General features: G+C 33.6%; 1 protein-coding gene across 2 annotated transcripts in view; it reads left to right on the forward strand.

Moving 5' to 3' along the window:
- The window catches only part of KLHL1 (kelch like family member 1), a 385,849-nt gene that overhangs the window by 265,768 nt on the left and 102,957 nt on the right, over window positions 1–17,124 (forward strand). For both annotated transcript variants that reach the window (XM_062195308.1, XM_062195309.1), the window contains one exon: window positions 5,844–6,030. In XM_062195308.1, the coding sequence (XP_062051292.1) occupies window positions 5,844–6,030 (187 nt within the window). The remainder of the gene's footprint in view (window positions 1–5,843; window positions 6,031–17,124) is intronic.

The following is a 17,124-nucleotide window of genomic DNA, read 5'->3' on the forward strand; positions in this document are numbered from 1 at the left end:
ATCTGAATGACTGATGAAAACATATTTTTTTTTTTACCTTAGCCTAAGCAATTAGGTTAGTCTTCTGGAAATAAAAAGACCTTAAACTGGACTGTGAAGATTGGGTTATATTTTAATGGAAGGCCACGAAGGAAAAGACATTAATGTTGTTATGGAACAGAGAGATAAACAGAGATAGAATAAGGCTTAAATTTAGGAAACAGCATGATTTATTCTAGTTAGACAAAAGTGACCAGAACAACTAAAATATCAAGTATAGGGGAAAGTGATTGAAGAGGAAATGATTTTGGTTGTATTACAGAATGTTTGGCATAGTAGTCAAGATTGTTGAATAATATCTACAAACAATACAAATCTAAGTCATGCATTTAAATATAGCCTAAACATGGTAATTAAGGAAGATAATGTAGAAGAATAGGAAGCATAGACATGCGTATAAGAGATTTGTGCTGACTGAAACTGCTGGTAGCATGTTATAACACCTTGAACAAAATTGGTACTCAATGTGTATTTGCTGAATGAAAAATAAATGAATGAAAAGTCCAGATACTAATTTAGAATAATATATCATTGTCTAGGGTAAGGTGATGTTGAAATAGGATACAGAATTATTTCCTGGAGTTTTAAATCTTTTTTGAACTTTCAATCTATGGAAGGGTAAACCCATGTTAAATAAGTAAATGTTAATTATAAACTGTAGCATCAAAAAACCCATTTTATTTGTTGCTAATAAGACCTATTATTTTGGTTAATTCTATGAGCTCTACTTGCTTGATTATGCCATTATTCTTTATTTGTACTGTAAACTTAACCAATGTTTTTCATCTTAAGGCAATCAAATATTTCTGCATTTAAAATAAAATTAATGAACCTGCCCTTACTTTGTACACACAGAAGAAAAATCATTCATATGTATCTGATGCAAGCTTTAGCAAGATAGTAATCTGTGCTTTTCTTTTGAAATGGAACACAGGAAGGGAATTTGGAAAATTCCATTGTATCTATTTTTCTCATTTAATCAAAAATATAAATAAAATCTTCAATAATTGGCAAAAAGAGTGATCATCTCAGTAGAACAGAATGTGAAATATGCCAATCTCTTAAAACTTTATGATTCGCTCCTTTGCCAAAATTATTTTCAGAAGAAGGTGATGGAACTTGATATGTAACATAAGGACCTACTTATACCTGGGTGATGAGTTTCTTTCAGCCTGCAGGTAGATATTCAAGCTATGGTTGGGCTTGTTCTCCTCGTTGAAACATGTGCTGTTTCAATCACATCTGATACTTCCGTAGTCACTGATGAAGTGAACAAACTAACATTATGAAGTTTTCAGCAATCTTGTCCATTTTCCCTCTCTGCATGTCTCTGATCAAAGACAAATTCTGAAGGAGTTAAATATACTGAAAACCTCCCTAGGCAAAGGCAATTGCTGTTTTCCTTTATGCAGCTGAACAGCCCTGCTGAAGAGCTCACTCTTTATTGTGCTGGTACAAATTTCTGTGACAACTGAACTATCTCCTTTCACCAGCACATTACACTGACCGTTAAACACATTGGGGCTACGTGGCACTGACTGCAACCACTGTTTCTCTGTGGAATGTGTTAGGGCCAGTGTTGTGGTGCCGCAGATTAGGCAACTTCCTGTGATGCCCATATCCCATATAAGTTTACCAGCTGGAGTCCTGATAGCTCTGCTTGGACACCAGCTTCCTACTGCTCCTGGGAAGCAGAGTAAGATGACCCAAGTACTTGGATCCCTGCCACCTACATTTAAGACCTGAATGGAGTGCTAGGCTCCTGGTCTCATCGTGGTACAAAAAACCTAGCTGTTGTAGCAATTTGGGAAATAATGCAGTGGATGGAAGATCTCTTTCTGTCTGTCTCTCTCTCTCTCTCTTTCTTTGTGCCTTTCAAAATCGATAAAGAATCTTAAAAAATCAAACTGCTCTCTCTCTATATATATATATATACAAAAATATTTTATTTTTCAGGCCTATAAATAAGACATTGAAGTAGAAATCCTTTTTTATCTGCAGCTTAATTTAATATGATGTTTTATCTTTTACCTTACTCATTTTGTCAAGCAGAAAGCTTCAAAGACTATGTACAAACCTGTCAATTATTCTCTAAGGACTGTCACTTCTATAGGAATCAATTTTGTTTTATGGGTTCAAATTCTGTGAGTAGATTTGTTTAAGCACAAATCCAATTGCAAAACACAGGTTTAAAATATTATGAAATACATGAAACATATAAAAATTTGTCACTTTGTTACCAGTATGGGAATGTTCCCACAACAGCAATGGCCCAAAATAAAGTGTTAGACGATTAATACACTTTTTGGTATATAGAAAATTTCAATTTTTATTTAAGTGTTTATTCAATATTATATTCCATTTTGTAGTGGACTTCCTCTATACATGCAAGGTATGGACTAATGTTTGTGACTTTTCTTAAAAATTAAAAATAATTCAAGAATTATCATTAATTAATCAATTAATATTAGTTTATTTTCTTAAGGTGGTCCAAAGTAACAAAAATTATAGTGTAACTCAATACACAATTATCATTTTATGTGTGGCTGTACAAGAATTCATGAAATTAGACCACAGTATAAAGTATCACTTATTGGAATTTAAATAATTTTGCATTTTGGTAATCCTAAAATATTTATCAAATTAATTACAATGTTCTGGATTTATAAACTCATGTCTATTTGGTTTAAAATATAAGAAATTAAACTAAAATCTTGTATTTATTAAAATATTGTTCTTAACATAAGTTGTTTATGATGATAAAATCAAGAATGTGAACCGTTACTAGAATTAATTAAAATTAACTAAAATTGAACTAAATTAACTAAAATTAATTCACCCAGTTAGTTAAAAGAATCATCTAAATATGAGGAAGAGTATATTAACTCAGGTAAACATAAGATGCCTTTCTTTTCCACGTGTCAAAATTTAAAGATAGGGGCCGAAGCTGTGGTGCAGTAGGTTGAAGTCCTGGCCTACAGCACCGGCATCCCAAACGGACATCAGTTTGAACCCCAACTGGTCCATTTCTGATCCAGTTCCCTGCTAGTGCATCTGGGAAAGCAGCCGGGGATGGCCCACTTCTTAGGGCCCCTGTACCCATGTGGGAGACCAGGAAGAAGCTCTTGGCTCCTAGCTTAGGATTGGCTCAGCTCCAGCCATTGTAACCATTTGAGTAGTGAACCAGTGGATGAAAGACCTTTCTCTCTCTCTCTCTTTCTCTTTCTCTCTCTGTCATTCTGTCTTCCAAATAAATAAAAAATAATTTTTAAAAGAAGGTAACATTATTTTAAAAATTAAAGACAAAGTATTAGTATATATGTGGTTAATCTACCCAAAATCTCAGACATCCTCCAACCTCTCAAACATTTTTATTCCAAGTTAATATTTTTCTAAAGAAAAGCAGAATAGAAGCATATAGAAGGGAACTTCAAAAAACTCATGAAAAAATGAAAGGATAACTTTCTTTTGATGAAAAACATTTTGAATTCAACGCATGAGTTTTTTCATAATATGTATTTTCCATGAATTTTCTGAAGACCTGTTTCATGCATGGATTTCAAGATGCTTGTGCATCAAAACAAATTTAGCTTTTAACTCCAGGTTTGATGTTTTGAAGTACATCAACTCTTTTCATTTTATTCCTTTTATTTGTAATTTATTAACTGTTTACCTGGTAAAATGAAAAATAATAAAACAAAGATAAAATTTTTAAAAATGAAAGAGCATCTTTCAAGATCAACTGATGCTAAATTTTCCAAAAAATATGAGAAAATATTTTAACACAGAGAAAATAAAAGTCAATGTATATGCTTATTAAGACCACCAGATCAAAAGGGACCTTTTAAAAATATTCCCTTTACTGATTACAGACGAAAGTTCTACTGAAATAATAAAGAGTAGTCTTTAAAAAAACTGCACTGAAGATTCCTTATTACATTCCAATCCCCTTCTCCTCTTTTATTTGGTGTTCATAGTAAAAATGAATGAGAAAGCAGCTAAAGTTTCAACATACAAGAAGAGAAACAGAACCAAGAATATAGTTATAAAAATAATTAAAATGAAACATAGTATAATTAGATATTACAACATATGGTATTCCAAAACATCTAGGACTTCTAATACAGTCTTTTATGTTCTTAATGTTAGACATATTCTGTCATCTTTCCCAGATGTCCTACATGAGTTTCTTACTGTTTTTATATTTTTCCTGATACCTGTACCAGTAATTTATGTATTTGGTTAAATGAATCCATTAAGGTTAAAATTATAAACTTTAAATTGATCAGTTTGTACAAGTCATCATTATATTTAAGTTATCCACTCAAACATTTGTATATAGGTAGGGTATGGTTTTATCAATGAACAAGAAAAGATCAAGAAGTAAATATTAAAGTTGTGATTCAAAAACATTCTATGTGACAGGTTTTACTGTCATCACAATGAAACTAGATTCACAAAAAATAGAAAGTGAGATTGAAACAAAGAATAAGATAATCTAAAGAGAGACAGAGGAAGAGGAAAATAAAGATAGAATAATTTTCAATGAAATTTACACAAAAGTTAGGAAGAGACAAAAATGTGTTGCAGCAAAAATTATTACTAGAGGCTAAGAAGAGTAGAGAAAGGGGAAATTGAGTTAAGTTGTATTATTGGTACCAAAACACATTCAATTAAAAGCATCAGGTGCTATGTTGGGGTGACAGTAGTTCACAATAATATATAGTGTAGAAGAACAGGGGTGCTGATAGGATACAAATATAAAGAAAAAATAAGGAAATGAAAAGGTTAATACCTTGATTTTATCAATTTTTACTGAATACCTGTGTTGAAATACTCTAACGTATTCCACACAAATATGTAAGTATTACTTGTTAGTCAAAATTTTTAAAAATTAAAATAAAAGCCGGCGCCGCGGCTCACTAGGCTAATCCTCCGCCTTGCGGTGCCGGCACATCGGGTTCTAGTTCCGGTCGGGGCGCCGGATTCTGTCCCGGTTGCCCCTCTTCCAGGCCAGCTCTCTGCTGTGGCCAGGGAGTGCAGTGGAGGATGGCCCAAGTGCTTGGGCCCTGCACCCCATGGGAGACCAGGAGAAGTATCTGGCTCCTGCCATCGGATCAGCGCTGTGCGCTGGCCGCAGCGCGCCAGCTGCGGCGGCCATTGGAGGGTGAACCAACGGCAAAGGAAGACCTTTCTCTCTGTCTCTCTCTCTCACTGTCCACTCTGCCTGTCAAAAAAAAAAAAAAATTAAAATAAAAACACTGCTGATCTCATTGTGTTGTGTGCTCAATTGAAGATTTTTGTTTAGTATTTCTTAGTTTCACTATTGGAAATTTCTATTTTGTCTTATATAGATTTTCTATAGCTTGCAAATTTAGAGATTTGCAATGAAGATTTTTTCCATTTTAATCAAATTAGAATTTACAGGAGGTTTAAAATGTACTTGGAATATATTAATTTACATATGTTAATATTTATAATAGGCTTATTGTGATCTAATTTCTTGAAGGTTAATGTTTAATTTCCTTTATCAGATGTATTTATGGTTATCAACAATAGTTTATCTTAAAGTTTTGATTAGCATGTAATAATTATACATTTTTATGAGCTATCATTCAACATTTAAGCAAGAGAATGGAAAAATGAACCTTAGATTTATTTTTTACTCTATGCAATATGATGATAACAAATGACATTGAATAAAAATAATATCCATTTATGTTACAGGCATTAAACTTTTAACTACTAAAATGGTCTCATAGCTTTTAAAAGTACTATTAACAATGATTGCATATTATCCACAGATATTGGCTGACCTAGAAAACCATGCATTATTTAAGAATGATCTAGAATGCCAAAAGCTGATTCTGGAAGCAATGAAATATCATCTATTGCCAGAAAGAAGAACTTTAATGCAAAGTCCAAGAACAAAACCTAGAAAATCTACAGTTGGAACTCTGTATGCAGTGGGAGGAATGGATAACAACAAAGGTCTGTAATATAGCTGTGCATTGATACATATACTTTGTTTCCAGCTATGGCACAATTTTATTATTGTGATCTTTAAGTCCAAAAATAGTTGCTGAACTTAGTGTTAATCACTATGATTTGTGATTGGGGAAAATTATGACTTTTTATTTTTAATCAATATTTGCTAGTCTTGGTTTTTCTCCACATTTAAGTCCATATTTTGCTCATTATAGTCAAGAATCCATATGAAATGAAAAGGGGATTGGAAACAACTAGAAAGCAAAGGACACATAATGTTAAAAGCTATAATTTAAGTACCATTAAAGGAAACACAATGTGACAGGCACACAGTTGATAATGACACAATTACGAAGGGAGTCTACCTCTGGGAGTTGCATATCTTACAGAAAAATCAAAAACATAAGGAAACAACTGTCAATCAATGTTATAAAAATTGAGCAATTTAGATCCTAAAGGAAAATCAATGAGTTATTTAGAAAATGACCACATGCATTTGAAAACTTTCTCCTGACTTTCCTAAGTTACTGGAAAGATTTCCATTAATACATATCTCATCAACGTTTCTTACATATGCCTTGCCTTGCACAAGTACACTGAGACAAATAATATGCATAATGTAAAGCTCATATGTTTTCATTTAATAAGTTATATAATTAATATATTTCAAGTATATGTAACAACATTCAATTGACAAGCCATAGTGTTACCACATAGTAAACCTGTCTTTAGAGATATTTGTTCTTAAAAGTCAAAATGAATCAATGAATCAGTGAAATTTACTCGAATGAGAAATGAAATTTGAAAATAGCAATTAAAAGAAAATAATTTGTTATCAATAAAAGTGATGCATATTCCAATTTTTGTAATGTATATTAAAAATATCCTGTTTCTATTAGATTATAGCCCTGGACAAGCCAAGGTATCATAGTTCCCTAACATCTGATGAGTTTTAATCTCCAGATTATAATTTTTCTAAGATGTGTGGATCTCTTTATTGTTTAATCAAATGATAAGCTAAGTAAAACAGATTATCCCCACAGTAGTCAGTTTCTTGAAATGCACACAGAAGCAGAATAAGCAAAAGTTAGGACAAAGTATAAGAAACTACAGGTAACTTGGCAACTCATGACTAGAGCCTAGGGAGATTACTGACGTCATAAACAAGAGTGTCCAATTGATGAAATCTGTCCAAACTGATGAAATCTTTACTTAGTATATACAGAATCGATCTTCTGTATATAAAGATAATTGAAAATGAAAAAAAAATCCTGGTATTAAATTGGAAATTGCATAGAAAATTAATTAATTTTTTTAAAAAAATATCATGTAGGATCTCTGTCTTTAATGTGCTGTACACTGTTATTTCATGCTATAACTAGTACTCCAACAGTATTTTTTCACTTTGTGTTGCTATGTGAGGGAAAACTGTTGAAATATTTACTTAATATATACTAAACTGATCTTCTGTATATAAAGAGAATTGAAAATGAATCTTGATGTGAATAGAAGGGGAGAGGGAGCGGGAAAGGGGAGGGTTGCGGGTGGGAGGGAAGTTATGGGGGTGGGGAGCCATTGTAATCCATAAGCTGTACTTCGGAAATTTATATTCATTAAATAAAAGTTTAAAAATAATTGAACAGAGTTGTAATAACAAACCAAATAATATACATCCATGAAAGAAATTTTCCAAATGGTCCCGGACATACGTCCCTGTGATGTGACACTCCAATGTATGTATATTGCAGTCAAATTTTCAACAGTGAAGTAAACAGCTTCTCACTTCAGCATAATGTCTGGTAACCTATACCATTGCAGAATGAATACTCATAAGAAAGAGGTCAGAGCATGATGCGTCATTAACGTCAGTCTTAAGTCGCTGGTATTTATCTCCCAAGAAGTTGTATTGTCTTAGAGGAAAAAGGTGTCTGGGAGGTTTTTGGAAATTCTTACAAAATCTTTAGTACTAAAGCAGTTCTACATTAAGTGCAACCCATAAAGTTAGATAAAAATCTAATAATACCAAATTCAAAGAAATTATTATTTTTGGGAAACTTACAGAAATGTATAGAGGTCAATTTTTTCAAAGAATTTAAACAACAACTCTGACATTTTCAGAGTAACCCCTTGTATCTGTATCTTGCTTTGTTCTATACCTTACTGACTTGTGTTTAAGATTTTAGCATCAAAATAATCTTCTCTTTCCTTGAAAGCTAGTGAGGCAAAAGGAATGAAAATGAAAAGGAAAAACAAAAAAACTGAAGAAGTAAGAGAGTGGTAGGGATCTGACCTAGTGGTGAACATGCTTGTTGCAATTTCATTCCTGGCTCCAGTTCCTGATTGCAGCTTCTTGCTAATGCAGTGATGATGGCTCAAGTTGTTGAGTTTTTGCCACCCATGTGAAAGACCTGGATTTAGTTCCCCAATTCTGGCTTTGGCCCAGAAATCACCTGGCCATTGTGGGCATTTGGAAAATGAACCAAAGGATGGAAGCACTCTCTCTCTCTCTCTCTCTCTGTGTGTGTACATACATATTCTCAGATGAAAGAAAAAACAACTTACAGATAGAAGAGAGAAATTAAAACTATACAACACTATAACAAAAATTCAGCATTCATTTTCAGCATTCATTTTCATAACTTATTTGTAGAACTACACAATACTCAGTATGATCTTTGGAATTCTTTATATATTTGTATAATGCCCTATTAAGGGCTATGTAAAAATTTAATTGGTTTTCTATTCAACTTCGTAATTACTGGCAATCAGATAACATTTCATGGGGTTTAAATCTATGGGTAGCAACTCTTAAAAATGATCTGCAGTATTTGAAAATTCATAGCATTGTCTTCTCTCCCCCTTTCTTCTTTTTCACTTATACATGCATTCAATAATGATGCTCATATTTGCACATTTTTTTATTGTCAGGATCTATGTTAAGAGCTAGTGTAGCATAATGAACATCATGATATAATCCTGTCTTGTAGAGCTGCCAAGTTTACCTAGGAAATCAAACAGTAAATAAAGCATTTATGAAGAAAATGAATGTTACAAGAAGGGAATTGCAAGTACAATAAGTATAATTCTTGTGTACTAAACCTAAGATAGCTCAGAAAACTATAGAAATAACAGAGACAGGCTTTGGATAACATTGAATTCTCTCTGACAAAATGTGCTATGTGTCAAACAAATGCTTAGGATAAGAAAAAAAATCACCTTCTCTTCCAAATAAGATTGAGCGATTTGAGACTAACATTTAGTGATTGTGAAGTCTTCTGTACTCCTGTTTTTCTCTCTATATTTATACTAGGGCCACTCAACCTTGGTGTGCCTGAATGTTGTTTCATTTTTACTAAGATCTACCTCTACCTACTTCTGAGAAGGAAATGTGCCTTTGAACTGTCCTTAGATTTCTTACCTTCTGCTTTCTCCCTGGATTTTTGCCTCCCTTATTACATGTCATAGAAATCAGCAAATGCCTAAGAAGAAAAGTTACAATGGCTTGCCGTTCTCTTTCCTGAGAATTCTGAGTATAAAAGTCTGACTACTCTGCACTATAATTCATTGTCTTCCCCACCCCGGGAGTCTTCAGCCCATACATGTAGCAAGGTCTTTCAACTCAGAACTACTTGTGAATCAGCCACTTCTCAAGGAGATATGGCAAAGGAAGTTAGGCTCATCTTAATCCATATCTTTTTTTCCTAAGGCTTTGGCCTCTGAACATCTTTCAACAGGTAATTTTTTTTTTTAATTTAAAACAAGCTTTGTTGTGACTCTCGAAAGGATAATATGTCTGATACAAGTGAATTCATCATAGCAGAAAGCAACCAGCCATGTATGTTTTCTAATTCAGCACTATTTCTAAAATTTCTATTTAGCTTCTTTCAGATTTATATGACTTTTATGTCACTATCTTACCTTTTTTTTCATCTATTTCTTATTTCACATTTCGTGTTTTGTAGCCTACAACCAGCCTCTGAAATCGTGAGACTATAAATGTGTTGTGAGTTGTTCCTGGACATTCTCATTTATGCAGCTTGATTCTTCTTTGAAGTCTTAGTTAAGTTTCTTTGCTCTGAGGGACTTTGTGGCCCTAGTGTGCGGACATTTTCCCCCATTGAAGATGAGTTTAACTAAGAACCAAGATATCAGTAGTTTAGAGCCATTCCCACTCTCTTCAATGATGAGACTTCCTGTAGCTTCTCTGTTCTTTTCCTCCCACCTGGCATTGGACCTAAGGTAGATGCTGCAGATCTGATCTTTTGTATGGAGCTCATCCCTCAGGCATGCTGCCTTTAGTATTCATCTCACTGTTTTCCAGTGGTCGCCTAACTGCTCCTCAGTTATTTGGTTTTACCATTAAGGATTTTTTTTTATTTAAGTCTAGCAATTTAAAAATAGTTTTAAGTCCAGCAATACAAAAATAGTTTTCTTGTAACTTAATACAAGTGTGCAGACATAATTATTGAACGTTGCTCCATGAATCCTCAAATATCCAAACAGAATTGAAGAATTCTGTTCTGCTAGGAATTTTACTCCATAGATAGTTTACTTGTTTTATGTTCTGTTATTTTTGGAAATCGTATATTTTGTTTATAACTAAATAATAACAAAGCAATTTTTTTCAAACATTTTACATATCTATAAAGGACACCATTGACACATTGATTTTGGAGTATTCATAAATGTGGCAGTGCTAGATTCAGATAAAATTATTACATCTTTAAAATGTAGATACTAATCCGATCTCAAAGTGTTAAATTATGTCATGTATCAGCCTAGACCAGTTCTAATTACAGTATAGATGATTATACATTAACGGTTTGACCAAACCCCACACATTCTTCTGATAGTCCATGTAATTCAAAATCCAGAGATTAAATAGAAGTTAATACATGTCTTGAATCTGAGTGATCAGTAGCAAATATTCAGAATTATAAGTGGATATTTATGAATATTAATTCCTTCAGCTATAGTAGATTAATTCCCTTTCCTAAATATAAGCAACATGAAAACAGGAGCTATTTCCAATAATAGAAATAGTTGTTGCTTATTGTAGATTTTTCATGCACATCTGATAACTAAATTAAGAGTTATCAATGGATCTAAAAATGGCTTTGCTGGTTAATAAACTCTTTATCAATATAGCCTTTATATTAATATAAAATTCTGCCTTCCTGCTAATATTTTGAAGATATGAAAGGGAAATGTTAATAGGAGATTGCTGTTGCCTAAATAATTATCCCTAAAAGACCCAGAAGAAAATATTATGGATCTAAAATATTTGTCTTTAGTGACTGATAAATTGAAAATAATAAAAGTATTTCACCAGTGCCATTTGAATACTTACAAACCATGCCATATTTAAAATTGCAGATTGCTTCTGAGGACGTGCTTATGTTGTATTTTTCTAGTTCCTTTTGTTTTTGACAGAAGTTGAGATGTTGTCTTAATTTCTACTATTTGTGAAGAAGTTATGATAGAATTTAACTGTAGGGCCTGTGTAATTTTAAAATGAATGCTGTTTCTCCTATTATTTGTTACACATTTAACCTACTAAAGATTAGATAATGATTTTTTTGCACCAGCACAATCCTCATGTGATTTAGTTTTTGTTTTATTATTTTGTTTAAGATTTTACTGAAGATTAGAATTACTTATCTAAAGAAGAATATGAACAAAATTGTCAGACCAACCAAATAAACCTAATTGTATGATTTTACAGAACACATTAAGAATATAAGAAAATAGAGAATTTTAAAAATGGAATAAGGTCTATTATATTTATCTCTCTTTCAAGTTTTGTCAATTAATTTTATGTGTGCAGAATTATAAATATTTCAATACTCCCTCTACTTTCAAATTTCCCATTTGATCAATTTCTGATGAGTTTTACATTTTAATAACATATCTTCAAAATGTAATATAACAGAAATTTCATTAAAATTCTGCCTACATATAAAATTTCATTCTAGGGATTGATGAAGAAGCATATAATTATTATCTTAAATGAAAAATGTGCATACTTAATATTCACAAAAATGTATGTGTGTGCATAAAATTTATAAAGAATATTTTATTAAAATAAATATTATAAATGTTAAAATATTCATTTTTCTTTTTTTAGTTCATGGTCATATTTTTTTCTTCAAGGAGTAAATTATCCATAATCAAAAACAGCACTTATTTATTTATTATAAAAAAAAGTTTATATTTTCTAACATGCTTTAAAGTATATATTAGAGAATATCTGAATTATACTAATTAGCTTATACATTACTGCACATACTAATCTTTCTTGTGGCTAGAACTGTCAAAATCTACGTATTAGCTATTTTCAGAGAGATGATACATTGTTGTTAACATTGTTATTAACTATAGTCACTGCATTATATGATAGGTTTCTTGAACTTATTCCACTGTGTAACTGAAATTTTATATCCTTGACCCACATCTTTCTCCTGTCCAACACCCTACCATCAACCCCATCATTCTACTCTGCTTTTATGAGCTTACTTTCTTGGAATCCAAATGTAAATCAGATTGTGTGGTACTTGTCTTTCTGTGCCTGGTGCATTGCACTTAGCATGTTGTTTACTCAACAAAAGCAACATTTACATATAAAATACATTTTCATTTCATTATGTGAGTATATCAAGGCTATAATACACATAGTGTAGTTGTCAAATAAATGTTGTATAATTCAATGAAAGCTTATTGCAGTCCCTACTATAAGAAAACTACTAATACCTTCTCTAGGATATACACTACCAGTGATACTTTCACCTAATTTTATTTGAATTTCAGTCATCAGATTTGTTCTGCCCTCCATAGCCTAACAGTTATCAAGAGTTGTCTGACTTACATCTGCTTCAACTACCTTTGCTGAGGCTTTATCACCTCATTCTTACTGTCTTGGGATACTGCATGTTCTTCTCAAACAGACTTAATTTGTTCCTACACAGAGAAGTATGCTGTATTATGATTTCTGTAATTTCAATCCCACTTGTCCAGCTCACTACTGCCAAATGAATTTATCACACCTGTAGGGTGGTAACTGGAATGAAATAAAAGAATCCTTAGCAGTCCTCCATCCCCCTTAGGGCCAAATACATGTGAGCAAATCTACCTTTACCTTGTATGAGTACTATTTCTAATTTTAAACAGAAGTTTCTTCCTATTGTCTTTAAAAAATGCATAAAAATTTACTTAAAAGACAAAGTAGGAGACACACACACACATACACACACAGGCACACAGAGAGAGAGAGAAGGAGAGGGAGAGGGAAAGGAAGAGGGAGGGAGAGGGAGGGAGAGAAAGAGTGAGGGAGGGAGGAAGGGAGGGGAGGAAGAGAGGGAGGGAGAGAGAAAGAGAGAGGGAGAGAGAATTATATCCTGTGGGTCACTCCCCAAATAGATTCAGCAGCCAGTGCTGGGCCTGCCTGAAGCCAGGAGACAGGAACTCCATCTGGGTCTCCCTGATGGGTGACAAGTTCCCAAGTACTTGGCTCATCCATTGTTTTCCCATGTGCATTAACAGGGAGCTGGATTGGAGGAGGAGCAGCCAGGACTAACACCTGTTCTCCAGTATGAGATGCCAGCAGTGGCTTAACTTGTTGCACCACAGTGTTGGCTCCCATTAAAAATTTGATGTGATGCTTCTCATCTCTATAAATGCTTATCACCTCACCACTCGATTTCCCAAATCTGAAGCTCCACACACTAATAGCAGTACTGTTCACTCACATATCTTATGCTTCAGTGTCTTTTTCTTTCTCTCTTCCTTTCTTCGCTTGTCTAATCCTACTTTAAAATCATCCCATCCCTGGTTTCTCAGTAGCCTGCTGATCCAGTATTGGACAGAGCTGTTTTTAACCACTTTCATTTGTCCATCACCTTAGTATAAAGTTTGTTACATAAAAGTCAAAAGTGGGCCAGCACTATGGGTAGTTGGTTAAGCCTTTGCCTGCAGGGATGCTGGTTAGAGTCTTGGCTACTCCACTCTATTACAGCTCCCTGCTAATGCTAATATGCCTAAGAAAGCAGTGGAAAATGGCCCAAGTGCTTGGTTCCCTGCACCCATGTGGGAGACCCAGAAGAAGCTCCTGGCTCCTGGTTTCAACCTGGCCCAGCCATGGCCGTTGGAGCCATTTGGGGAATGAACCAGTGGATGGAAGATTCTCTTGCTCTCTCTGTCTCTCCTGTCTCTGTCTCTGTCTCTCTATATATACGTATATGTATATGTATATATATATATATATATGTATCTCTCTATGTATATATAGCTGTATCTATATCTATATCTATATATATCTTGTAACTTTGCCTCTCAAATAAATAAAATATTTTTTAAAAAATCAAAATCAATAACCCATATATTCATCTAAGTTATAGGGTTACCAGTATCCTGCATTATTTTACAACAAACTTAGCATCCACCCAACATTGTTCTAATACTCAGTGTTCAATATATTTTAAACATATAGGCATGAATGTACAGTTCTAAACACATCAACATGCATGTTATTAACTAGATTTCAGTATTTGTTTAGAGATTTAAACAAAATTTAAATTCAATGAAATCTTCAGTATCCCTTAAGTGATTTTTGACAAATAGATACTTCTGTACAATCCAAACTCTTAACAAAGGTGGAGTTCTACCATTACTCCATTCCTTTTACCCCTTCCCTCTTCTCTCTTCCCATTCAAACTCCTTCCACATCCCAAATGCAGTGATTTCTTTTGCTTTTTTCAATTTAAATTTTTTCCTGTTCTTGAACATCATTTGATTAGAATTGCATGATTTGCTCTTTTTTCTCAAAGATATTTCACAGTTCATTCTTTTCCTAAATTTTATTTATATATTTGAAAGAGAGGTAGGGAGGCAGGAAGGGGACAGAGAGAGAGAGAGAGAGAGAGACAGGAATGGAGAGTCTTTTTTTTATGTTGGTTGGTTCAGGAAGGCCATTCAGGCAAATTATGTGTGATATATGAATTGTTATCTGAAAACCCATCTTCCTAAAAGTGGAGAGGGCTTTTATTAATTCATTCATTCTTTCTTTCACTCATTTACAATTTATCTATTTAAAAGAGAGAGAGAGAGAGGGAAAGAGAGTGAGAGAGGGAGAGAGAGAAAGCCCCCATATATTAGTTCACTTCCCAAAATATTCACATGTTGGGAGTTGGAGGCCAGGCCAGGCTGAAACTGGGAGCCGGGAACACAGGAATACAAATACTTGAACTATCCCTCTGCCTCTCAGGGACCACATCAGTAGTATGTTGGAAATGGGAACTAGAGACCAGCATTGAACCTAGGGGAATCTATACAGGATGCAGACATCTTAATCACCAATGCCAAATACACTCCACAAAAGTTTTCTCTTTATTGTGAGCAGCTCATATTTGTTAATTATTATGTATGTTTTATAATAATATTTACATTTCATGAGTACTTCAAAAGGAAGAATGGTCAAATTATGATCTGATGCCCAAATCTAGCCTGCCATATGTTTTTTATAGTTTGTACACTAGTGGATTTTATATTATAATTATTGAAATGATAATAATAACAATAAAATTTCATTTTAAAATTTAAGTTTCAAGAATTTCAACTTTCAGTGTCCAAAGGATTTATTGAGTCTCTCACTCTCATTGTCTGTGGCTACTTGAACTCTGTAGTGATCATGTGCTTGTATCAAAGAAACTCACAAAGTCTACCATTTTTACTGTCTGACCCTAAACAGAAAACAGTTTTAGAACTCCTATTGCAAAGAAATCTCTACTCCATATTTCCAGGAAGCTTGTGGTGCCAAATGTCACATTCACTTGACCCAAATCTAATTTATTAGCAGCTGGAACACACAGTTTCTATGCGTATTTCCAATGTCACACTATAAGCAGTCTCCTGGTCTACCTGCTTCCCTGCCTAAGAGCTCAGAGGTATTGAGAGTAAGCTCAGATTGTACAACCCTTACACAAGATGCCCAGTAATGTAACAGATAAAGTTGACTCTAGATAGGCAATGCTCAACCAATTGGTTATGAAAGTATGTGATGCTGTTTTTATTTCACTTCTAGTATTATTACTTCTTTTTATATTACACCTTATTTTTCTTGGTTAATTCCTTCTTCAATTCTCTCTCTCTCTCTCTTTCTCTCTCTCTCTCTGTGTGTGTGTGTCTATCTCCAACTCTTTGTGTGTATGTGTGTGAAATGTCATTGGATTTATCACTAGGAGACAAAAAAGAAACAAAAAATGTTCTGTGAATTCAAAAGCAGTCTCCATAGAAATTAGAAAAGTTGTGACATGATAAGATATGGATCCTGATATGACCTTTTGAATAGTGACTTGTGGACTGAAGAGCTAGTAGCAAATTTTGTTTCTAAGTATACTATTCATGCAAATATATTGTAACTTAAAAGTGAATCTTATGAGGGTGCAGGTGTTGTTTGCCTAATCCATAGTAAATTAATTTTATGCCTATCATACCTAAAAAGTGAGGACTATAATTCAGGAGACATTATAAAATTATGCTGCTTAATATGGAGAAAATGGTCTAGAATGTCAGGGTATGGTGCTGATGGCTACTGTAAGGTTCTGCTTTAAAGGCACAAACCTGTGGAGGAGCAGCACTGTTTTTATTTGGCTGCAAGGAAATCAGGATTCTAGGGAGAATCATTCTCTTCCTGACACAAAGCAGCCACCATGCACTTTCCCACCTACAGATACCAGGAGGCAAGCAGTGAGTCCTCTGGCTACAATTAAGGCATTCATAAAAGACTATTTAGTTTCAAAGAAAGAATAACCCAAGTTAAAAGCTGTGAATCTTTCAAATTTATATTCTTTGGTGGTGAAATGGAGAAAATAATAAGAAAATTGCACTGTTACATTGTTCTGTTTTTTACCTCATGCATGATAGCTCGAAGAAACATCAACTGTGCTGATGGCATGGATATCTCACAAAAGCAGTGATTGATGCCCAATGTTCAACTGAGTGTGTATGAGAAAAGGGGACTAAAGTATGCATTATTTCTATATCGTTTCTGAATTTCTTTCTTATTGATAACCTAGGTACAATAGCGGATGTTATTGATTTTAA

The sequence above is a fragment of the Lepus europaeus genome, chromosome 6, assembly GCF_033115175.1.
Source record: "Lepus europaeus isolate LE1 chromosome 6, mLepTim1.pri, whole genome shotgun sequence".
Lineage (NCBI taxonomy): Eukaryota > Metazoa > Chordata > Mammalia > Lagomorpha > Leporidae > Lepus > Lepus europaeus.